Source organism: Neltuma alba, unplaced genomic scaffold, assembly GCF_004799145.2.
Source record: "Neltuma alba isolate B1F8T4 unplaced genomic scaffold, ASM479914v2 tig00004294_pilon, whole genome shotgun sequence".
Taxonomy (NCBI): domain Eukaryota; kingdom Viridiplantae; phylum Streptophyta; class Magnoliopsida; order Fabales; family Fabaceae; genus Neltuma; species Neltuma alba.
Window position 1 is genome coordinate 46,126 of NW_021633643.1, and position 24,376 is coordinate 70,501.

General features: G+C 35.6%; 4 protein-coding genes, 1 non-coding gene and 1 pseudogene across 5 annotated transcripts; all 6 read left to right on the plus strand.

Moving 5' to 3' along the window:
• The first annotated feature begins 1,795 nt into the window (after positions 1-1,795).
• Positions 1,796-1,900, plus strand: LOC114744237 (small nucleolar RNA snoR109). The gene has a single exon (XR_003740075.1). It is a non-coding gene; the product is annotated as a small nucleolar RNA snoR109 (small nucleolar RNA).
• Positions 1,901-3,344: 1,444 nt separating this feature from the next.
• Positions 3,345-5,066, plus strand: LOC114744232 (pentatricopeptide repeat-containing protein At4g21170-like). Its single transcript, XM_028932423.1, has one exon. The coding sequence runs from the start codon at positions 3,345-3,347 to the stop codon at positions 5,064-5,066; it is 1,722 nt and encodes a 573-aa protein (XP_028788256.1).
• A 977-nt stretch (positions 5,067-6,043) lies between these two features.
• On the plus strand, positions 6,044-7,097 carry LOC114744233 (probable dolichyl-diphosphooligosaccharide--protein glycosyltransferase subunit 3B; annotated as a pseudogene).
• Positions 7,098-9,345: 2,248 nt separating this feature from the next.
• LOC114744222 (nuclear transport factor 2B-like) lies at positions 9,346-10,058 on the plus strand. Its single transcript, XM_028932416.1, has 2 exons — positions 9,346-9,707; positions 9,947-10,058. Exons 1-2 carry the CDS (start codon positions 9,402-9,404, stop codon positions 10,019-10,021), a joined length of 381 nt encoding a protein of 126 aa, XP_028788249.1. The 5' UTR covers positions 9,346-9,401; the 3' UTR covers positions 10,022-10,058.
• A 2,583-nt stretch (positions 10,059-12,641) lies between these two features.
• LOC114744225 (pectinesterase-like) lies at positions 12,642-15,097 on the plus strand. The gene is made up of 2 exons (XM_028932418.1): positions 12,642-13,636; positions 14,205-15,097. The coding sequence occupies exons 1-2, from the start codon at positions 12,667-12,669 to the stop codon at positions 14,897-14,899; spliced, it is 1,665 nt and encodes a 554-aa protein (XP_028788251.1). The 5' UTR covers positions 12,642-12,666; the 3' UTR covers positions 14,900-15,097.
• A 3,382-nt stretch (positions 15,098-18,479) lies between these two features.
• On the plus strand, positions 18,480-21,215 carry LOC114744228 (pectinesterase-like). The gene is made up of 2 exons (XM_028932420.1): positions 18,480-19,447; positions 20,348-21,215. Exons 1-2 carry the CDS (start codon positions 18,481-18,483, stop codon positions 21,040-21,042), a joined length of 1,662 nt encoding a protein of 553 aa, XP_028788253.1. The 5' UTR covers position 18,480; the 3' UTR covers positions 21,043-21,215.
• Positions 21,216-24,376: the final 3,161 nt, after the last annotated feature.

A 24,376-nucleotide genomic window follows, 5' to 3' on the forward strand; every position in this document is an offset into this window, starting at 1 on the left:
AGGATGGAAGTTTTATATTTTTTTTCCCTTAATATCCACCTTTGATATTTTTTATTTTTCACAATAGAACTGATTATTTAAAGTTACATAAAAAAATTATATATTTGATAATAATAATTCTTGTCATGGATTCTAAAAATAAATTTTAAAAATTAAAATTTTATTAGATTATAACAAATAATAGAAAACTTTATAAGATTTTATTTTAAATGATACTTATAAGAATAGTGAATAATTGTAAAAAAAATTTTACCAGCATGAATATTTGTAAAAATAATCTTCAATGATTCATAAAAAATAAATTTACAAAATAAGATTTTATAAAATTATATTAATAATAAAAGATAGTATTAAGATTTTTTTTAATAATTTACTAATCTATAATTTAAAAAATAATCTTCAACATCCTTCAAAAATAATATTTCTAGTTTTACATTTTTTATATGTTCAAAAAAGCAAGAAAGAGAAATATTTTCAATGGCTTTGTTTGATTACATTTCAAAGCCTCTTAAAACAATGCTGCACGAGCGCATAAAAAAAAAAAAAAAACAATGCTGCACGCAGCCACTTAATTGAGCCACAATACACGAAGCCCAAGACAAGAATTTAGTGGCTTGTGAACAGTGATTTGGGTGTGGAGCCAATGCTAAGCCATTTTGAGAGTGGCTTGGTGGAAGAGTTTGTATATATATATTGATGTTTCCGCCTTTTGGATGATATGCTCGTTCTAAGTCCTAAGCGGGAAATTTCCGGCTTCTGCCTTTTGGGCTTCGTGTCAATGAGCTTGCATCCATGATGTTATTGTAGGCCGAAACCCGTTCAGGGATAATCTGAAAAACAGGGGAAGGGAAGAACTGACATAGCTCAAAGCAAACTCAGCTGAAAATAAGTCCTGATAATGAGATGTGCTCTATTACACATATTAGCGTTTGATCAGAGCATGTCAAGGTGGAAATAGTGAATAAATAAACATCGATGTAGTTTCTCTTCTTACATCATACCAACCAATTACCACAAAGACTCCTAAAATGAAAGTTCTATTTTTTATTTGATATTAACATTGGGGTATTTTTGGGAATGCAATTGGCATTTGAAGTAATTGCATCCCGAACAATTAGGCTGAGTTTGTCTTAAATATACCAAAAAAATTTATAAATAAAAATAACAACTATTGAGATTTAAATTTTTTTTTTAAAATTATAGATGTAATGTGGGAAAAAAAATTTTTGTATTAAAAAATCATTGATAAATATTAGTATATTAAATAATAAATAAATAATGAAAGAGAAAATTTTCAGTTTTATTATCTTGTTAAATAGTTAAAACTAATTAAAAATCAATAAATAAAAGGAAAGAAAAAAAAAAAAAACTTGCTGAAAAAAAGAAAAAACCGCATATGACCTCCGAATGAGTTTGGACGGCCATGATTTGATCAAATTCATGGGCTGAAGGGTCATGATTCTAGGGTTTACGAAAACATCCTATAAAATGGGCTCTTGAGCTTTCCCTCTCAGCGTTCTGGTTCGGGGGGCGAAGCTTGAGCGTCAGACTCGTCTCTCATTTTTCTTGTTTTACACGAAGGCAAGTTATTTGGGGGTGTTGAATTTTTCCTCGGTTGCAGTTCCAGGAACTTGCCCACAAATCAATTTCACTGCTTGCTCATTCTTTGCAAATATTTAAGTTATTTTAGACTAGTGGTTTTTGAATACTTGGATTCATGATGTGAATGAAGGCTACATGTACCAAGGGAAGGGAGAGATCAAATTGAGTGCCCTTGTTCTTGAATGTGCCATAGCGGCTGTAGCCAAATCAAACCGATCTAAGAAGCTAACTGGCCGGTTGTTGTGAGATCTTTCTTGGATCTCTGTCGATAAATCTGCTTACCGAGCTTCTCACATTTTTATTTTATGCTTTTAATGTTGGTCTTATGATCATGAGAAGGGGAGAAGAGGAAAATGGCATACGAGTTGGCTTTTTCAGAGACCCTTCTCTGATATCAAAAGCTTTTGATTTTTCAAAAGGGTCACCTTCCGTGCAATCTGCTTTGATTTTCCGGCGGCTTGCGTCTATCGGTGCCTACAACTCATTTTGCATATAATTATCTGAATTTGAATGTTTTGGAAATTGTGAAATTTCTATCAAGTTGAAGAACTGATTTGCTTGTCTGCTGTGTTTTGAGTACGCCTCAGCATGTTTTGATTTGTGAAGCTCCGTTTCTCCAAATTTTTTCCTTTTGATTGGTTAGAAATCTCAAACTTCGCATTCAAACTTTTATCTGGTAAGTGCGGGGGCGCAAAAACCTCATGTATGAAACTTTATGTCGTTTAGAGCTAAATGGCGTGAGCCACGCAGTTAGAAATTGTGCTTTCATGATGAGGGAGATCTGTGTTCGAAGACTATGAGAGAAATATCTATATGAAACAGGGCAAAGTGGGAGCAAGATTATGAACATTTGTATAAAACTCAATGTAATTCATGATGAGTGACCCTTGATTCTAAGGAGAAACAATCAAAGAAAGTTATATTGAGTGGCGGCGAATAACCAAACTGAAGGCCAGTAAATTTAATCGCACCAAGCTAGAAATGATGATGGTATAAGCAGTGCAACACTGGAACCGCTGAATGACTATGTTCAACATAACCGAATCATATTCAAATGATCAAGGGGAACGGTAAATGAACAATAATTGTTATGTTACTTGGTTATAATGGAGGAAATACCAAAGAGATTGTGATGCCTGGTGGATTTATCTAAGCATACACGAGGTGTCCTTTGCTAAAACTGAACTAATGCCCAGTAGTCAGTATTTAGACGAATGCAGAAGTTAGTTAAAAAAAACTAGTTAGAAACTTAAATTTAAATTCAGATCCTCTTGATATAAAGAAATTATTTGATTTGCATAGTGTTAATTATTATTCTTCCAGTTCTAAATATAAAATCTCTATTATAGTGTAAATTATATTATAAAAGAGATCTTATATTTAATACTAGAAGAGTAATTATAAAGGATTGAGGTTTTCATTCAAGAGAATTTGGACTTTATTATAAACTATGAGCCTTTTTGGATGTTCGGGGGAAAACACCTATCTTGAAGTAATTCTGGTGATACAATATTTCAATTTTGGTTTGTTCCGAAATTTCAATCCCTTGTTTGAGGCTAGTCATCTTTGAGGTCCTGCCATGGCGGAATGCCGGAATCTGGATTAGTTGTTGAGTTTCCTGTGACATAGTGAAGGCTTTGGGATTCGGGGTGAAGTAATTCAAAAAAAAAAAAAATTTCAATCCCTTGACCCTCCTCCGTCCCCCCTCGTAATGTTATCGATGCAACAGAGCGCGGCCTCAGATGTATCTTCCCAAGTCTCAAAATTTCTTCAGATCCTTCGCCACTTCACGCAACTGGAGGACCCAAATCGAGCAAAATCAACTCGCTTCCCAAATCTCATCCACTCTCTTGCAGAGACGCAATTGGGTGTCCCTCCTCCGCAACCTCAATCTCGACTCCAAACTAACCCCTTCTCTGTTCCTCCAAATCCTCCTCAAAATCCAAACTCACCCTCAAACCTCACTGGGCTTCTTCCACTGGGCCAAATCAACTCTAGGGTTCCAGCCTGATCTCAAATCCCACTGTCATATCATTCGAATCGCCGTTGGTTCTGGTCTTTATCCACCTGCAAAACCCCTCGTGGATTCACTGATTCGGGAATACCCTGCATCTGCTATTGCAGAGACTATGGTCACAGCAAGTAAAGGTACAAGTAGAGATTCATTATCTGTTCTGTTAAGTTTTGTTATTGAACGTTATTCGCAAAAGGGTCTTTTAATGGAAGGTTTAGAGGCATTTAGGTTGATGAGGCTTCATGGCTGTACTCCGACAGTTCGATCCTGCAATGCGCTTCTTGATGCTTTGCAGAGAGAGAACAAGGTTCAGCTGGGTTGGTGTCTCTATGGTGCCTTGATTCGCTTTGGCTATAGACTTGGTCGTTCTACTTTGTCAATTGTTGCTCAAATATTGAGTAAAAATGGGAAGTTTGACACGATTGGCAGATTGTTAGACTCTGGGATTTATGATTCGAAAATTTATAATCTTGTCATTGGTGGTTATAGCGATAAAGGAGACTTCAAGTCTGCATTTGATGCCTTGAATCAAATGAGTACTAGGAAACTCACCCCTGATTTTGTTACTTACAGTTCAATCCTCGATGGAGCATGTAAACTTGATGATGTTGAAGTCCTAGAGAGGATAATCAATATAATGGCGGAGAAAGGACTTCTTCCCAAGTGCTCATCATCATTCAACTATGATTTAGCAGTTCAAAAACTGAGTGATATCGGCAAGACATATGCTGCAGAAATGTTCTTTAGAAGGTCTTGTGATGAGAATAATAGCTTGCAGGATGTTACTTACGGGTGTCTGCTAAGAGCACTATCCAAGGAGAGGAGAATCAGGGAAGCAATTTCGGTATATGCTATAACTTCTCAAAGAGGTCTTGCTTTGGACTATGGCAATTATCAAGCATTTTTTAATTTTCTCTGTGAAGAAGATCAGTGTGCTGAAGTGGAAGGTTTTGAACTATTGAAGGACATTATAAGAAGAGGATTTGATCCTTCTTCATCAAACTTGTCCAAGTGTATGATATCTTTGTGCAATAAAGGTAGATGGAGAGAAGCAGAGGATTTGCTGGGAGCTCTTCTAGATAGAGGCATAGTGCCTGATTCTAGTTTCTGTAGCTTATTAATGAAACACTACTGCAATAGCAGACAAGTTGACTCAGCCATTGAACTGCATTATAAGATGGAGAAGCTAAATGCTACTTTGGATGTTGCGGCTTATAATGTGTTTCTCAATAGACTTTTTGTAGCGAGGAAGACTGGAGAAGCTGTTCAGGTGTTCAACTACATAAGAAGACAGGATTTACTTGGCAGTGAGAGTTTTACAATCATGATACGTGAGCTATGTAAAGTGAAGGAGCTGAGAAAAGCCATGAAACTGCATGATGAAATGTTGAGGATAGGGCTTAAACCAGATAAACCGACATATAAACGTTTAATATCTGGGTTTGCATGATCAGCTTCTAGCATAAAATCCTGTGAACTTTTAGAAACTTGTAGAAACATTGGTGATGTAATATCAGAGGTTTCATGCTCAATAATCACCGTTTCTAATCATTGCTCTTAATCTGCTTATTCCTCTACCACAACAAGAACGAAGACAATAAGCCCAACAAAAACAAATTATAACACTTTTACCATGCAAGACGGATCTCAGTGTAGTTATAAGGGAAGCTAAGGTTAATTAACGAGGTAAATTACTTTATTCACCAATTAATGATGACTTGACAAAAATAAGTACCACCTCTAATTTGAAGAAATTAAAGAGTAAGTTGAGTTAATTATTTGTTCATAAATAGATGTTGTCTTTCTAAAATATCATTACTAATCAAGTGTGTTGACTAGAACTCTTATTATTAGAAGGGCTATTTTAGAAAAAAAAATGTATAAATATGAGAGACAAAATAGATTGAGGTCTTATATTTAGGACTAAAATTAAAATCAAATAAAGTCTTATATTAAAGACATGAGTACCCTCCGGTCCTTAATATAAGACCATTCAACTAATTTGATTAGATTAAGGAAGTTAGGTAAGTTAATTAATTATAAGAAATATGACCATTTTTCTTAAAATACCATAATCATCTTTCTTAATACCCCTATCCTCTTCTACTTGATTATGGTTGAGGGTATCTATAGGGGTAATTTAGAGAAAATTGAAAAATATGATAAATGGGTCTTATATTTAGGACCAAACAACTCAACAATTGGGTCCTATATTAAGGATCGGAGGAGTATAACAGTTTAACACCACGTGCGTCGTGGCACTTTGTCAAGTTTTACACATGCAAAATTCATATAAGTACGCACGCACGTGATGTAGATGCCAATCTCAGTCCTCGTGTGTACTGCGTAGTACTCTATATTAACGTTCTTACAGCTTGCATGCATGAAAAACCCAGAGTAACTTCCTCGAAACATTGCCTTCTGATGATGACACCATTTTCCAAAAGGCCGTCTTTCTTGCTCTTCATCGCTCTCTGCTCTCTCATTTCCTTCAATGCTTTGTCGGAATCTAACGAAGATCGAGTGCGCGAGCTTCTCGCCTTTCAATCCAGATCCAAATCCGGTGTAATTCACCTCAATGATCAATCCATCTCTCGATTCCTCACTTCCGTCGAAACCCCAAGACCCTACTGGGTCATCGTCGTTTTCGACGCCGTTCTACTCCATAACAAATACGAGCTCCGCCTCAAAGATATTCTCCGTGAATTCGAACTCGTCGCTTCCTCCTACATCGCCAACAACAATCACCACCCGTCTTCCCCTTCATACGCGAAATTGTTCTTCTGCAAACTCGAATACACAGAATCGAAAGCGAGTTTCTCTCTATTCGGCGTCGATGCCCTCCCTCACCTTCGCATAGTTGCCCCTTATCATCAAAGCCTTAACGAGTCATATCAGATTGATCAAGGAGATTGGTCCCGTCTCGCTGAATCCATGGCTGAATTCATCGAAATGAAGAGCGACCTCACTGTGGGTCCCATCCATCGACCCCCTATCATTTCCAGAAACAAACTGATATTAATTGGAATCGGATTCTTGATCTGGTTACCCTATTTCTCGAAGAAGATCATTGCGGGTCAAACATTTTTTCATGACCCGAAGGTTTGGCTAACTGGAGCGGTGTTGGTGTACTTCTTTAGCGTTTCAGGGGCGATGCACAACTTTATAAGGAAGGTGCCTTTGTTTTTGGTGGATGGATCGAAATGACAGATCGAAGTTTACAGTATTCTACAGGGGACCAGGAATGCAACTTGGGCTAGAAGGTTTTTGTGTGGGGTTCTTCTATACAGCTGTGGGTCTGTTATTGGGTTATGTAACACAAGAACTGGTGAAGGTGAATAATATGGCGACGCAGAGGATGATTATGATCTTTGTGCTCTTGTTCTGTTTTTGGGCAGTGAGATGGGTGGTGTTCTTGAAAAATTGGAAGACTGGTTATGCTGTTCATGGATATTGGCCTTCAAGTTGGAGAAGAGATTAGGGACAACCCAACACTATTCCCTTTTGCTTGAGAATTGTTTTTAGGTTATGAATTCTTCATTTCATTGCTTAACTCAGGATGCTTTTGATTACTTTGAACTTGAAAGGTTTATAAACAAGAACGTTTAGTTTTTCTCAGTATTTTCTTTGTTTGTAGGGTTGTTGTTACTTGAACTTCCATGCTTTCTTTACAAATGTTAAGACTGCCTATAGTCCGGACATTTCCAAAATTTGTGTTTTCATTTTTATAGCATACCAACTTTTATTAGATATAACATGGCATACAATGAGTCCTTAACACAGTAACATACAGATTAGGATGAATCACACACAACAAAGCTAAAAAAGGAGCAAGTCATAAACTAATATCTTCATACAGAGATTGGAAACCTGTGGGAGTTACCCTGAAAGGTTGATATTACCTTTCTATCATGACAAAAATCTGAAGTGTCTCCTGTACTGTATCACCTGTACCAATATCTTCTATCCTATGGAGAATCCAAAATTTGTGTTGCAATAACCTTTTTATTGTTTTATTATCATACCCAGATATTGGAGATGATTCCATGACCCAAAGTCTCAAACTATATAAAGAAAAGAAAAAGTAATGGACGTTGAAGAATTTTACTCTTAATTTTTCATGTCATACAGTACTGGGAACTGAATATGTGGAACTACAATTTGAATTCTTATGAAATTTATAGCTTTTGGCGTTGCTTTATTGCCACAACCAAGTTGCAAAAGCAATCAGGTCTTAGCTTTATAAACAAGCTAAAGTATCCTCATCTCTTAATTAGCCTGATATATCAGAGTAGTGATAACGTTGCAAGCCGATACTTTAAGATTTATTGATGACATTCGTCATGTAGAACCAAATGTCCATTGTTATTTTCACTTATCTTGTAGTAACTGATTTATTACTTTATATGGTTTACCACTTTTATGGCATTATTTTGTGAAATTTTCCCAAAAGCTAGCTGTGTGTGGTGTTGGATGAGAATTGCTTATCTTGAGTTCATGGGGTGTGTGACTGAGACTCGGTATTTCCGCCATTTATATGAACTCATGCTTCACTTCCTTCTTGGAAACCACCAGTAAACATATATAAGATTCCTCAATTTACTTAGATGAATATATCAGATTCAGATTCCTCAATTTCTTGCAGCTTAGGAAAGTTGGAGGGTATGACATCCTCCGAATACACAACTTGGCTCTGGATAAGTTTAACATTGGGATGCTGCTGAATTTTGCAGCTTTTTTCTTATTGACTAAATCCATTTCCTCTGAAACTTAACAATACCATCAGTTCTGATGAACAGCACACATATGCATGCCATTTCCAATCCTTTATGGGTTCTGCTTTTCAGGTGTGACTCACACTTTGCTTTCTTTGAGAACAAAAGGAACATATTCCATACTTTCGGCTCTCTGAAATGCAACAAGCAGCGTTCCCTTCACGCCCGCCTCAACTCCCCACATTTATTAAAATAGTCTCTGCTTTCATTCTTTCTCAACGCCTGGGTCCAGTTATCCTCAAAAACTACAAGGGTTAAGGTGATTTTTGCCCTGAAATTATTGTGGTTTTTGAATATCTGAAAGCTTTTTTTAGCTTAATATGTCTTCTCAAAAGTGTTAAAACAGAACAATATCTCCCTTGCCGTCAAAAAGTTTAATGGTCAATATTAATTTTTTAACTGCTAATGGTAGTTTTGTAACAGAAAGGGTGACATTGTGCTCTTTAAAACACTTTTAAAAATATACTAAGGAAAAGAAGCTTTGGATAATCACAGCTCCCTCTCGAATATTTTGAGGACAAAAGTGACTATTAATCCTAGATACAACACAACAACATTGTGGCACATTTTTAATTTTGCATCTTAAAATTCGATAACAGCATTAAAGTAAAATAGATTAGCCATTGATGCTAACTAGACTTTGTTAAGTAAAGGGCAACTTTTTTCATTATCTTTTTAGCCAACTTTGCGTATAAACACAGTAGAGCGGATTCTCCTGCGTTTGGGGCAATCAAATTACCCTTTTACCCCTCAGTCTCCATAGAAGCCTTGCTCTGCCCAACATCACAAAGGTGGCAAATTGGACATATTGCGCTAGATCAATAGCAGTTGCTGCATCATCTTTTTCACTTTCCGAGCATTACTCCCCATATGGCAACTTATCTTTATCAAAAAGCTCACGACCTTGTAAATTTCTGGTTTTGGATATATATACACACACAGAGAGGATCCGTGAGGCATCAAATCTAGCAACTCTTTATTGTGTGTGGAAGGTAGAGAACTAAGAAAAAATGGAGGAACCAGCTGAAATGGTGGGAAGGGCATTTGTGGATCATTACTACCACTTGTTTGATAATGACAGGGCTTCACTATCTTCTCTTTATAGGGACACCTCCATGTTGACCTTCGAGGGACAGAAAATTGCTGGGGCCACTGAAATCTGTTCCAAGCTCACCCAGCTGCCGTTGGGTGAATGCCGGCACGTCATCAGCACCATCGACTCTCAGCCGTCGTCGCCCACCGGTGGCGGCGTTGTTGTCTTTGTCAGTGGGAGCCTCCAGTTGGCCGGAGAGGAGCATCATCTCAGGTTTAGCCAGGTCATTGTTCAACTCTCTGTTCCCTTTTATAATTACAGTGATCAAGTGATCAACATCATATATCTCCCATCATATATATGCTTGAAGTTACACTTCAATATTACCTCTGTGTGTGTGTGTGTGTGTGTGTACGTATGTATGGATGTACAGTTCAATGTGTCAAAAGCAATAGACGCATAGACAGAGAAGTTATTTGAGAAAGGAAACTGAAGAAAGTTGGGGAATTGTGATGGTTGCAGATGTTTCATTTGATTCCAACAGCAGAAGGACGCTTCTATGTGCAGAATGATATATTTCGTCTCAGCTACGGTTAATTTCAAGTTTGATTCGTCATTGACAGTGCCAGCTGCTTCTGCTTCTGTTATTTGTCTTCTGGGAAAGAAAAAAAATTGTGATTGTTCCTTTAGAGTTCTGGGAATCACAATATTGTGATTTCGTTTCCTTTCTGTGATGCCTTCCTGGGAATGTGACCAGAAAGCGTAATGCTTCATATTCTCCACTGCATCCGTTATTTATCTTTTTAGCAATTTGAAAAAGATTCTTCATTGCTCCTCTTTTTCTTGTCTTGTCATTGGGCTTTCTTCTTCTTCCTTGTAATCCTTTCTCAGAAATGTTGCTTGGGCCAAGACTTGCACGCAAACCCAACCAAGGTTTATCTCCCACCACTAATATGTAAATAAATTAAAATATAATATGATAAAAAAGAAATAAAAAGTAGTGAATGAGTACTTAAAAAAATCTCATATATATTACTTCTTCTCATGCCAAATATAAGCACTAGTTGGGTTTGAATTTAGTTTTAAATACTACCCCCGATCTTTAATATAAGACCTTATTTGATTTTTATTTTGGTTCTGAGACCCTAATCCATTTTGTCTCTCATATTTATGTATTTTTTTCAAGATAGTCTTTTTAACAATAATAATTCTAATCAGTACACTTGATTGGTAAGGATATTTTAGGAAGGACAACACCTATTTATTATAAATAACGAACTTAACTTTTTTCCTTAATCTCCTCAGATTAGTCAACTAGCTCTTATAAATAGGATCGAAGATAGTATAAGACTTTAATTTATTAGTTTGTGTCATACTAATTATATATATTAAACATACCACGTGAGTAGGGCGAATGATTAATTAATATGACATCCGCAGATGGCATTAAGCAGAATATGGAATTAAAAATGTTGGACACTGAGTAGTATTAAGTAAACATGGTTTAATTTATTTAGGCATAGTATTAAAAATTTACAAGTTGGTGGGTTCCTCAGCTTTCTTCACGTGGAAGACAACGAAATGGTCCCCTGATTAGCACAAAAGTATACCAAGTTGTGGATTTTCAATTTCGGACAAACAAGGGTACGTGATTGCCACTTTCAGGATATTAATTAATCTCCAGGATATTTTAATTAGAAAATAAATAAGTTATGTCCTTGGGACATATGTGGCCTTGGAGGACTATTTCGTTGCCCCCTTTTTAGAAAAGAAGAAAAATGTGAAAATATCACTACTTTTGTAGTGACTAGTGGAAAAAAAAAACAATAAAATTTGATCACTGATCATTTAGATCAACTGATAGGAGTTGTTCTAACTTAATCAAAAGTTATAGATTTGCCCCTTTGGGAATTTAGCAGTGTAGGTGGTAGGGTTGCTGCCTATATGGGTCCTATCATGACTTGATCCAAATTAATCTGGTTTGTGATTCCCTAAGGGGTTAACCAAGATATCGAGTGCATATGGAAAAAAAAAAACAATAAAATTTGTCAAGTTGATGGCTACTCACAATTATTCCACATACATCATTAATCTAATAGTACTAATCATGACTAAGATTTGTGCCGTGGATAGAATAGACTTTTGATATAATACTCCCTTCGCTTCTATTTATGAAATTCTAATCTTTTTTAAAATAGTTTGGTCTTTTTTATTATATGATTCAATTTGAGGTTGTCTAAATATTAAGTACATTTTAACCAATTTTACTTTTAATTAATTACATTCCCTCTCATCATCTTTTTTTTTCCCGTATATTCTCTTTCATTTTTTTTCACTATTTCTCTCTCTCTCACACTTACCCTCTCATAAAAAAATATGACTTATTGACAATTTCAAGTTGTGCATGCGTCCGATGATTCATCAAATTCAAGGTGGAGGTTCTATTATTACATAAGGATTGTGCTAATTAATGGATAACCGAATTATTACTTCCATGTAACTCTCTTTCAACTAATTCGTACAATAAAAAATATTTAAAATAATTATATGTAATTAATATGTAAAGAATTCATAATAATTATCAAAAAATTATTCCTTACATTCATTGAAAGAAAGAAATAATAATATTATAAGAAAGAAATATTTAATATAAGAGACGAGCTAAAATTGGACCTTATAATTATCTTTAGGATCAACGAAAAAAACTTTTAAATATACTTTATATTTAGAATTAGGATCAGGAAATATTAAAAAATTAAGCATGATTGATGAAGGAGAAATTTCTTTACTTTCAGCAAATTGGGAATGCTAAAATTTTCCACTTCAAAGAATTCAAATGTTGAAAAAACAGCAATTTTCAGAATACCCGTTCCGATTTTAACATCGCAGCCAAATCGATCTCTATTGGATGCAATCGTGATCCACTTCACCTAACACGCCATATTCTTTTCATAAAAAATTTTCAGATAAAATATTCACATAAAAGTAGTATACATATTTTCATAGTTATAATTATATAATTAAATCAGATATCTTTTTTCCATTTATAGAAGAGATAATAATTTAATATTCTTTCAAAGACATGTGAAGAAAAACTAGAAGAACAAAAAAAAAGTATATTATATCGTATGAGGCCTTCCTTCATCTTTTCTGCATAGTGCGTTTCATGCTTCGCCTCTCTATAAATAAGCACCAAATGAGGCAAGCAAAACACAACACTAGAATCATCGTCCTGCCATACTATGGCTTCTTCTTCCCACCAGTCTCTCCTTCACAAACCCAAAAAATCCATTTCCAGAACCATCTTCCTCGCTCTCTCTCTAGCTGCTCTCATAGGCTGCTCAGCCGTTGTTGCCTCTACTCTCTTCACACCCTCCTCCTCCTCCTTCGTCAACCTCTTCCACCCTCTGCATCATCATCTCTGTGATCATGCCCTTCACAAATCATCATGCCTTGCCCACGTCTCTGAGTTAACTAAAGATTCAGCCTTTAACGACCAAAAATCCAAATTGCTTCAATCTTTTCTGATCAAATCCACCTCACAAATTCAGAAAACCGTGGACTCAACCAAAGCCATCAAACACAGGATCAATGATCCAAAACAGCACCAAGCTCTGCTTGTCTGTGAGCAACTTCTGGACTCTTCCCTTCATAGAGTTTGGGACTCTGCGGTGGCCCTCACAGAAAACACAACCAAATCCTACCAGGATGCTCACACATGGCTCAGCACTGTCCTCACTAACCACATCACTTGCTTGGATGAGCTAGAGGGATCAGGTCGAGCCCTTATAGAGTCTGAGCTCAATGACTTAGTCGCCAGAGCAAGAACCTCCCTAGCCATGCTTGTTCATGTCATGCCCTCTAAAATTGAAACTATTAAGGAGCCACTGAATGGGGAGTTTCCCTCATGGGTGACCAGTAAGGATAGGAAGCTTCTGGAGGCTTCTGCAAATGATATAAAGGCTAACGTTGTGGTGGCCAAGGATGGAAGTGGCAGGTTTAAAACAGTGAAGGAGGCTGTGGCTGCGGCACCTGATAACAGTAAGACGAGGTATGTAATATATGTGAAGAAGGGAGTTTATAAAGAGAATGTTGAGATTGGATCCAAGAAGAAGAATGTGATGCTGGTGGGTGATGGTATGGATTCCACTATCATCACTGGAAGCTTGAATTTCATCGATGGAACACCCACCTTCAGAACTGCCACCGTCGGTACGGATCCCAAAACCTTTTGTCATATTATTCACTTCATGCCCACTGTTTTAATGAGCTTGAGCTCATTGTTTTGAAGTAAAATTATAAGACTTTGAAAGGGGAAAAAAAAAATTAGTGGGGGTGTGGGGCTTGCTTATATACAGCTGATATTGAATTTAGTGCGGTAGGTTTAAAAGATAACAATAATGTATTATGTTGAAGAACTTTATATTCTAATTATCTAGAAAGTCAAAAAAAGCAGATCCACAGAGAGAGAGAGAGAGTGACAGCAACGACAAAAGTCCACGGCTTTATCTCTGCAGATCCAACCAATGTACTCAAATAGATTTGCATCTACTCGCCGTTTAGGCTTTTAATTAATTCTGTTGGCTGAAATGAATTTATTTAGGTGAACGAGAAGAGACAATGAATCCCAGCGTTTTAAAACGACGAAATCAAAACAAAAACTAGGGTGTAAGTAGGGAAAATTTTAATACTCTATAGCGTCATTAAAACTGATCAATGAGGTTTTGTTTGTTTCTTCCTGAACATTAATAATTAACATCATGTTGATATGGTATTGCAGCTGCGGTTGGGGATGGATTCATAGGCCAAGACATATGGTTCCAGAACACGGCAGGCCCACAGAAGCACCAAGCGGTGGCTCTCCGCGTCGGCGCCGACCTCTCCGTCATCAATCGCTGCCGTGTCGACGCCTTCCAAGACACTCTCTACGCCCACTCCAACAGGCAATTCTACCGTGACTCCTTCATCACAGGCACCGTCGACTTCATCTTCGGCAACGCCGCAGTTGTGTTCCAAAAGTGCAACCTCGTGGCCCGAAAGCCAGAGGCTAAACAGAACAACATGGTCACAGCTCAAGGACGCGAAGACCCAAACCAGAACACAGGAACTTCCATCCAGCAATGTAACCTAACACCAAGCTCCGATCTCAAGCCCGTCGTGGGCTCAGTCAAAACCTTTCTGGGTCGTCCATGGAAGGAATTCTCTCGAACTGTCGTGATGCAGTCATTCCTGGATAGCCATATTGACCCATCAGGATGGGCTCCATGGGACGACAAGCAATCCACGCTGAAGAATCTGTATTATGGAGAGTACATGAACAAAGGACCTGGTGCTGGGACTTCCAAGAGAGTGAAATGGCCTGGGTTTCATGTGATTACAAGTGCCGCTGAGGCTAGCAAATTCACAGTGGCTCAGCTCATTCAAGGAGGAACTTGGTTGAAGGACACTGGGGTCGCCTTCACTGAAGGACTATAGATCGATCACTTCTTGCGTTTTAAACCTTTGAGCATGTTTCTTCCATGGGCTTATGCTAGTTTTAAGAACTTGGTACTGTAGTGGTGATGTATTGGTGATGAAGATGATAATCGAATTTCCCCGGTGAGTTCATGTAATGGCCGCGTAACGTAACTTATCATGTTTTGGAAATAAATTAATTTCATCTTACCTTAATAACAAAACTCCAAGTCAAAAGAGTTGGTTTTGGTTTAATAGCCTTGCTTAATTGCTGCTTCCAAGTTTGGTAAGTTGGGACCCTCTGAAATTTTTTGAGCCTCTAATCCATGCTTTTCATTATTGCCTTCTGCACGTTGTTGTTTAATTTCCGCTGAACAATCATCTGAGTTCAATCAGAAAGAGCTGGGAAGAGTCTGGGGAGCATCAGATATAAATTAAAGTAACATTATTTCCGGTTGCTTCATCTTTTATTACCTTCCAACTTTGATGATCACAAACCACTTCTTTTTGTTCCTTCAAAGGAAGCTATTGCTATGCAATTGGTGGGACGAGCCTCTTATCTTAGTCATTTACTGACATTTGAAGAGACTGACGTTGATACCTCCACAATCATAATATTGCTGAACTTATAGTCACTTAAGTCTCCACTCCGCGTCTGTAAACACAAATAAAAAGAGATGAGGACACCATCAATTTGAAGACGAACAAAGGAAAAAGCTATAGTTGGTCGATTTTTTATCAAACGCAAACACTTCCCCACTTCAATTTTGCAATGGTCACAATTCGCATTTTTAAATGGGATATTTTGAAGGAAAAAAATATGACACATTTATTTTTTTTTTTAAAAAAACAGAGTTACATTGAGGTCTCAAAAACAGAAATAATTATCAGCAAGTTTTAATGATAAGTGATCAATTGTTATTTACTACTATCTAAAAACTTGTTATTATATGCTATTCTGTTATCATTGATACTTTTTAATAATTATGTTTCTTGCTCTTGCTTAGAACTCCATTAAAAAATTCTGCTCAGATCTTCACACTAGTACTGCTACAGTTGACGAGATATAGAAACAAGAAAAATAAAAAAAATTTATTTAAAAAATATAGAACTATATAATTCACTATCTTTCAATAAAAATCAAGCGTGATCACAAATATCTCAGAAAAAGACACTACCGAAAAAAACAGCATTTTACGGGGACCATCCGACAGAAACAACGTGGCAGGAAAAGTCTGGTTTCTCTTTTCACGCGGAGTACTATGATAGTATTTGTGGCCACAATATAATTAAGCACCCTTATAAATTATATATATATATATATTTATATTTTACAAGTTGGAGGGGTTTTTGTCTTTTGGATTTGCTCGTATAATTACGTATTGGAGCATCTTCATTATTGTGTTCCTCATTTTCTTTATCTATATTACCATAGACGTGGTATTTGCTTTAATTTATAGAATTCTCCTTTTGAATTCTGAATCTTTCCGTTTCAATTTGACATTAGTATTTGTTCTTCGTTCCTCTTTTCAAAAGGATAACCAAAAACAGAGTTTGGGCCAAAATAACGAATAATTATTTCTCTCAATTTGGTCTTATTTTGGTTTTAGTTTCTTAAATAATTTGTCCTTAAAGTTCTTTTAATTTATAACACTGGGACCATATAATATTGGTCCTATAATCTAAAAAAAATTTGAACCATTTTGCCCTTTCAGGACCCAAAACCTATGATTTGAAACTTAAAGGACTAAAACCAAAATAAGGACAAATTTAAGGGATTAAAGTTCGAATTAACCCTAGCAAAAATTATACTACATCCAGTCATTAATATAAAATCTAGTTGAACTTTTATTTTGATCCTAAATATAAGATTCCATTCTACTTGGTTTCTCATATTTATTCATTTTTTCTAATACATTCTGTAATAATAGTAATTTTAACCAAAACACTTGATTAGCAAAAATATTTCTAAAAAAACAATACCTATTTATTACAAATAACTAATTTAACGAGTTTTTTTAATTTACTCAAATTAGTCAATTAACTCTTATATTAAAGATCTGAATTAATAATATTTTTATGACGGGGGAGGGGGAAGCAAACTTGTCTCACAATTGGGAACTCCGATTAACATCACATGTCTTTTTAAGATTGATAACGTATCTAGATGGCCTAGATCCTAGTCCTATGATTTTAGCACTTAATAATGTGAAAAAATTTGTTATTATTAAATAATAATAACAAATTTTTGTGCCCTTGAGAATCTACGTAAGACAGTAGAGACCAAAAGGAAAAAAAAACAAACGGAAAACTCTTGGAGATCGAGCAGACTCTTGTGACTTTTGCTAGCTCTCGAGATCTTGCTGTGATATATACCAAATATTAAAGTTCAATGCTTATATACGTACAATTCCACTCGTGGCACGTGTATATTGTGGCCTTACCATCACCAGTTATTGTACCCGCACCAATTATTGTACCCGCACTGTCCAGATTTTTCTTTTTTCCAATCAAAGGGTTCAAATAATTTTTCATAAATTAAGATAAAATTTTAATAAATTAATAAATCGACAAGTGGAGTCAAATAAAGGTAACTTTGAACACGTAGAAGAACTCTCAAAACTAGTTTCAGTACTTATTATCTTGATGAGTATTTTAAATTTATCAGATTTAGACTATTTAGATCTTATTTAAACAGTCCAAATTTAAAATCTTTAATTAATTATTTTTAAAAAGAAAAAACTATTTTTTTTAGAAGAATGATAGTTAAGAGATCATCTCTATTTTATATTCTATACATATTAAAATAATTATTCTAAATAAATAAAAAAAATAAAGAAATCAAATCCAAACTATTTAAATAAAATATAAAATATTTAAATTTGATGATTTTAAAATGCTTATTAAAATATTAATCATTGAAACTGGGTTTTAGTATAACCACAGTGCCATTCTGGACAAAGCTCAGTTGTTTTTCCGAATGTGCACTCAACATCATTGTCAGATTGTCATTTTAACATGAAAGAGACCCCATATGTCAGATTGTCAGCTAATGTTAAGTATTTTAGACGACATTGTCGAATATGTAAATATTTTGACTTCTTTAAAAGCAGAAACCGCGGGCAAAATTTCTACAACACATATCTTTTAAAATAAAGTATTTCAAAGGCCAAATAATTTCATTTTTTTTAACTTCAATGAAGTAGTACCAAAGAATTAACGAAGCACAGTTTTATATTGTATTGAGTTATTATATTGACTACGAGTGAACCTTACACAGCACAAGAACTAAAACTCAAGAAATAAAAATTAAAAAAATTATAAATGTCGCACATTTTTTTTGAGAAAATTATAAAAAAAGACCTTGGAATTGCAAAAACGCAGATAAGGACCCTTGACAACTTCACTTTAGGTTTTGACAAGGTCAAAACCTAAAGTGAAGTTGTCAAGGGTCCTTATCTGCGTTTTTGCAATTCCAAGGTCTTTTTTTGCAATTTCCCCTTTTTTCTCCACTCACCAACCTGACACATGCAAGTTTGCTTCTCTATATAAAGCAAGCAACACTGCCTCTGAGTAACGTGTGCCACCCCAATCATTCAACCATGGCTGCCTCCCACCAATCTCTCCTTCACAAACCCAACAAATCCATTTCCAGGACCATGTGGCTTCTTCTCTCTCTAGCTGCTCTCGTCAGTTCTGCTCTTTTTGCTTCTTATCTCTTCACACCCTCCTCCTCCTTCTTCAACCTCTCTCTTCCCCCTCATCATCATCTATGTGATCATGCCCTTCACAGATCTTCATGCCTTGCCCACGTCTCTGAATTAACTAAAGCTTCGACCTTTGACCACCAAAACTCCAAATTGCTTCAATCTTTCCTGAGCAAATCCACCTCACAAATTCAGAAAACTGTGGACTCAACCAAAGCCATCAAATACAGAATCAACGATCCAAAACAGCAGCAAGCTCTGCTTGTCTGTGAGCAACTTCTGGACTCGTCCCTTGATAGGGTTTGGGACTCGGTGGTGGCTCTTACAGAGAACACCACAAAATCCTACCAGGATGCTCACACATGGCTCAGCACCGTCCTCACTAACCACGTCACTTGCTTGGATGAGTTAGAAGGAGCAGGCTCCGCTCGCGCCCTTATCGAGTCTGAGCTCAACGACTTGGTCTCCAGAGCCAGAACCTCCCTAGCCATGCTTGTTCATGTCATGCCCTCTAACACTGAAACTATTGAGGAGCCACTGAATGGAGAATTTCCCTCATGGGTGACCAGTAAGGACAGGAAGCTTCTGGAGGCTTCTGCGAATGATATAAATGCTAACGTTGTGGTGGCCAAGGACGGAAGTGGCAGGTTTAAAACTGTGAAGGAGGCCGTGGCTGCGGCACCTGATAACAGTAAGACGAGGTATGTTATACATGTGAAGAAGGGAGTTTATAAAGAGAATGTTGAGATTGGATCCAAGAAGAAGAATGTGATGCTTGTGGGTGATGGTAAAGATAAGACGATCATCACTGGAAGTTTGAATTTCGATGATGGAACTTCCACCTTCAGAACTGCCACCGTCGGTATGGATCTCTTCCTGATTTTCATCACTTGATCTCTGCGGTTTTTCATTAAATTGAGAGATGGGATTTTGGGTAGCAGAGGAGATATTTATTACAAATCATACAACAATTAATTTAATTAGTACGGGCAGGCCAGGGAGCTAGTGGGGTCAGTTGATAGAGCTTGATGGATCATAGACGAGATATGGCTTAGCTTTATCTTTCAGGATGTTTGGACAGAAAACAAATTATAGTTTTAAAAGTACTTTTACAGTATACAAAATAAATATATGGAGGAGTTTGTATTGTTTTACAGAAAAGTACTTTTCAAAAGTGTTTTTTCACGTTACCAAACACCTTCTTAGTTTCCAAAAGTTTATAATTGGACTGAAATATCCCGATCAGTTTGAAAACCAAACTGACCCAAAACCAGTTTCAGTATTCATTATTTTAATGAGTATCCTAAACTCATCAGATCTAGAATGTCTATGTTTTATTTGAATGATCCGGATTTGATTTCTTTTTTTATTTATATTTATTCAAAATAATTATTTTAATATGTATAGAATCTAAAATAGATATTTAACTATCACTCTTTCAAAAAATAATTTTTTATATTTAAAAATAATTAACTTAAAATTTTAAATCTGGACTATTCAAATTAGATATAAACAGTCAAGATCTAATAAGGTTATAATACTCATCAAAACAATGAGCACTAAAACTGGAGAGAGCTTGTAGTGCGTCATCCTTGTATCAGAACTTTTTTGTTGGGTACAGTTAAATTATCTAAGACAACAGAAGTTCAGAAGATCGTTAAAAATTGAGGTAAAAGAAAAAAAAACAAGATGATTAAAAATTTTAGTTAGCCTTGTTTCTTAGCATTAGCCAAAAATATATTTAATCAACATGCAAATGCAGCTGCGGTTGGAGATGGATTCATAGGCCAAGACATATGGTTCCAGAACACGGCGGGCCCTCAGAAGCACCAAGCGGTGGCTCTCCGCGTCGGAGCCGATCGCTCCGTCATCAACCGCTGCCGTGTAGACGCCTACCAAGACACCCTGTACGCCCACTCCAACAGGCAATTCTACCGTGACTCCATCATCATGGGCACCGTCGACTTCGTCTTCGGCAACGCGGCCGTGGTGTTCCAGAAATGCTTCCTAGAGGCTCGAAGGCCAATGGATAAACAGAACAACATGGTCACTGCACAAGCACGCGACGACCCAAACCAGAACACAGGGACTTCAATCCAGCAATGTAACCTAACACCAAGCTCTGATCTCAAGCCAGTGATCGGTTCAGTGAAGACCTTTCTGGGTCGTCCATGGAAGGAGTTCTCTCGAACTGTGGTGATGCAATCGTTCCTGAGCACCCACATTGACCCAGCAGGATGGGCTCCATGGGACGACAAGCAATCCACACTGAAGAATCTGTATTATGGAGAGTACAAGAACAGAGGACCTGGTGCTGGGACAGCCAAGAGAGTGAAGTGGCCTGGGTTCCATGTGATTACAAGTGCTTCTGAGGCAAGCAAATTCACAGTGGCTCAGCTCATTCAAGGCGGGACCTGGCTCAAGAACACTGGGGTCGCCTTCATTGAAGGGCTCTAAACTCTCTGGGTAGGGTAGGTTCTCTGCTTTGGGATGTTGCGAGAGCTGTAATAAGCAAGCTTTGGGTGTTCCATGGCAAGGCAGATGAGGGATATTGTAATAGTTGGAAATTTCAGTGATGATGAAATGTTATGTAATTGCCATGTGAAGTATGGGAATAAAAATTAAATATTTCTAGTTAACTTTCTTCCCCTTTTGGTGTAAAACAATGATGACCAGCGTACTGATATAAGCTCAAACATAAATTCATCAGTACTCTACATGAGCATGCCTATGTTCTGGCCAATATTCGTAATGAAACCAGAAAGACAGGACGTGCAGACCCAAACCAGAGATGTGGGATGACAGCAAGCCCAAAGTTTTTGGGTCGGCCATTAAAGCATAATGAAACTTGATTGGGAACTTCGTATTATGGAGAGTACATGAATAAGGACCTGGTTAATTATCACGTGATTACAATTTTTGAAGGGGCTAGTAACTTCCCAGTGCCTGACTTCATTCAAGGTCATCTTTGGCTGAACTGTGTGATTTCTTCCGATTTTGCATCAATCACAAACAGATATATATATATATATATATATATATATAACCTCCTGCGGAAAAAATAGCAGTAAATACAATACTATTGAATTTTTTTATTTATTAGGCAATCACTACAGTTATGAGAGTTGCTAATATCATTAAATAACTTATTATTAGAGTTGTTAATAGCGTTATATGACTTGTTAACTGTATTACTGAAGTTGTAAAAATGTAATTTTTTGAATTTCTCAAAAAATCTGTTGTTAACTACTATATTAAAATTGTTAATAGTGTTAAAGAACTTGTTAACTGCTTTATTAAAGTTGTAAAAATACCAATTTTTGAATTCCCGAAAAACTTATTGTTAACTATTATACTGAACTTGTTAATAGCATTAAAAAAAACTTGTTAACTATATTATTAGAGTTGTAAAAATTCCAAAAAATAGTTACCCGTCACCGGAGTCTTCGGCCGGCCGCCGAAGCTCAAGCAACCTGCAACTTGCCTGAGCTTAGCTGTGGCTGCGGGCGCCAAAGCTCTAATAGCCGGCTAGCAAGTGAGAGTGCTTGATGATTTTTTTTTTATAGCAAATTTCAAAATTTCAATTTGATCATATGTGACTAAATAAGAATTTTCATTATTCAGTTAAACAAATAGAGATTTTCAAATTTAAGTGTTATTTTTGTGTCATTTTCCTTTTATTTTGAAGACGAATGAAGGAAAAGCAATGTTGGTCGATTTTATATCAAACGCAAACACTTCCCCAGTTGAATTTTGTAATGGTCACAATTCGCATTTTTAAATGGGGTACTTTAATAAAATAACTCACATTTTATTATAATTAATTGACTTATTTTATTTTTTTAATCTATTCAAATTAATTAAGAAGTAGTTTTTTTATAAAGGAGAGGTGTGATAACAATTCTAACCAATAACAGGGAAATAAAATTGCTAAAGCGCCAAGAAACTGGGTACTTTTGTTTGGCAAGTGTGAGCCCGCCGTGAAAGAGGAAGAGAAGAACAAATGAACAGTATGTACCCTTTCTCCTCTTTTTTCTCCTCTCTGAGTTATGTGCGCCCAAATTAAACTCTAATTTCACAACAAGTTATTCAAGTATATCTCATTATTGACACAAGGTTGGCTACAAATATATATATTTTAATATTAAGATACCTATTTCAATGTCAATAATACTAGCTCCACTCTTTAATATAAAACTAGTTGACTAATTTGAGTAAATTAAGTAAACTAATTTAGTTAGTTATTTGTAATAAATAAGTATTGTCTTTCCTAAAATATCATTGCTAATCAAGTGTATTGGCTAGAACAACTATTATTACAAAGACTATCTCGAAAAAAATAATAAATATAAAAGATAAAGTAGATTGAGATCTTATATTTAGAATCAAAATATAAGTCAAACGAGTTTTTACATTAAACATCAAAGGTAATACTAAGATACCTTTTCATCCATAAAATAATAATAAAAAAAAGGAGAGTTACAATGAGATCCAAGAAAAAAAATTAATTATAAGCAATTCCCAATAACAAGTAATCAGTTGTCATTTACTATTCACTTTAAAACATGTTATTATAAGCTGCTTTATTATCATTAAGACTTTTTAATAATTATATTCCTTTGCTTAGAACTCCATTAAACAAATTCTGCTCAGATCTTCACAGTCACACTAGTCCTAAAATTGACGAGATATTTAAAAAAAAAGAAAAATAAAAAAATTTTGTTTTAAAAAAAGATAGAACTATATAATTTACTATCTTTCAATAAAAATCACGCGATGACAAATATATTAGAAAAAGACAGTACTGAAAACACAGTATTTTACAGGGACCATCCGACAAAAACAACGTGGCAAGAAAGTGAGGAATACACTTAGTTTTTGGCCATAGCATAATTAAGCACCCTTACAAATTATATATATTACAAGTTGAGGGGCTTTGGTCTCTTGGATTTGCTCGTATAATTGCACATTGGAGCAGCTTCATAATTGTGTTCCTCGCTTTCTATATTTATATTACCAGAGACATGTGGCATTTGCTTTAATTTATAGAATTATCCTTTTGAATTCTGAATCTGTCTGTCTCAATTTGACTTTAATATTTGTTTTCCGTTCCTCTTTTCAAAAAGATAACGTAGAAAAACTTTAGACCCAAAGTAACGAGAAAATTATAATACCACTTCTAATACTTAATATAAGATTTTGTTTAATTTTTATTTTGATTCTAAATATAAAACAACAATCCACTTTGTTTCTCATATTTTTTTTAAGATAGTCTTTTTAATAATAATAATAATTCTAACCCATAAACTTGATTAGTAAAGATATTTTAAGAAAAATAATATCTATTTATTACAAATAACTAATTTAACTTATTTTTTTAATTTATTCAAATTAATTAACTAGTTTTTATATTTATTACTCCCTCCGTTCCTTATTATAAGAGACATTTGATGCTTATGGCATGTTCCCATATATAAGACACTTAAAATTGTCTCGATTTTTTGTATTGATTTCCTATTTTAACCCTATTTATTTTGTCTCCAACTCATACTCTCTCTCCCTCCCACTTCTCTTTCTTTTAATAATTTAATTGTTCTCTCTCATACTCTCTCTTCTTATTAATGGGGGCATTGTGGGAAAAAACATTATACTTTTTACATATTAATTGTTCCCAACTAATTTTAACTGTTTTTTTGATCAATATGATTTAGTTATTTGTCTCTTATAATAAGGAACGGAGGGAGTAATTTTTATAGTGCAGAAAAGCAGACTTGCTCCGAACTTCGATTAA

Bases quoted from the DNA above. Each gene is read 5' to 3' on its own strand.
- LOC114744232 (XM_028932423.1), top strand. From the start codon at position 3,345: ATGTATCTTCCCAAGTCTCAAAATTTCTTCAGATCCTTCGCCACTTCA.
- LOC114744222 (XM_028932416.1), top strand. From the start codon at position 9,402: ATGGAGGAACCAGCTGAAATGGTGGGAAGGGCATTTGTGGATCATTAC. The intron at 9,708-9,946 runs GTCATTGTTCAA...TGATGGTTGCAG, and splicing joins ATCATCTCAGGTTTAGCCAG to ATGTTTCATTTGATTCCAAC.
- LOC114744225 (XM_028932418.1), top strand. From the start codon at position 12,667: ATGGCTTCTTCTTCCCACCAGTCTCTCCTTCACAAACCCAAAAAATCC. The intron at 13,637-14,204 runs GTACGGATCCCA...ATGGTATTGCAG, and splicing joins CTTCAGAACTGCCACCGTCG to CTGCGGTTGGGGATGGATTC.
- LOC114744228 (XM_028932420.1), top strand. From the start codon at position 18,481: ATGGCTGCCTCCCACCAATCTCTCCTTCACAAACCCAACAAATCCATT. The intron at 19,448-20,347 runs GTATGGATCTCT...ATGCAAATGCAG, and splicing joins CTTCAGAACTGCCACCGTCG to CTGCGGTTGGAGATGGATTC.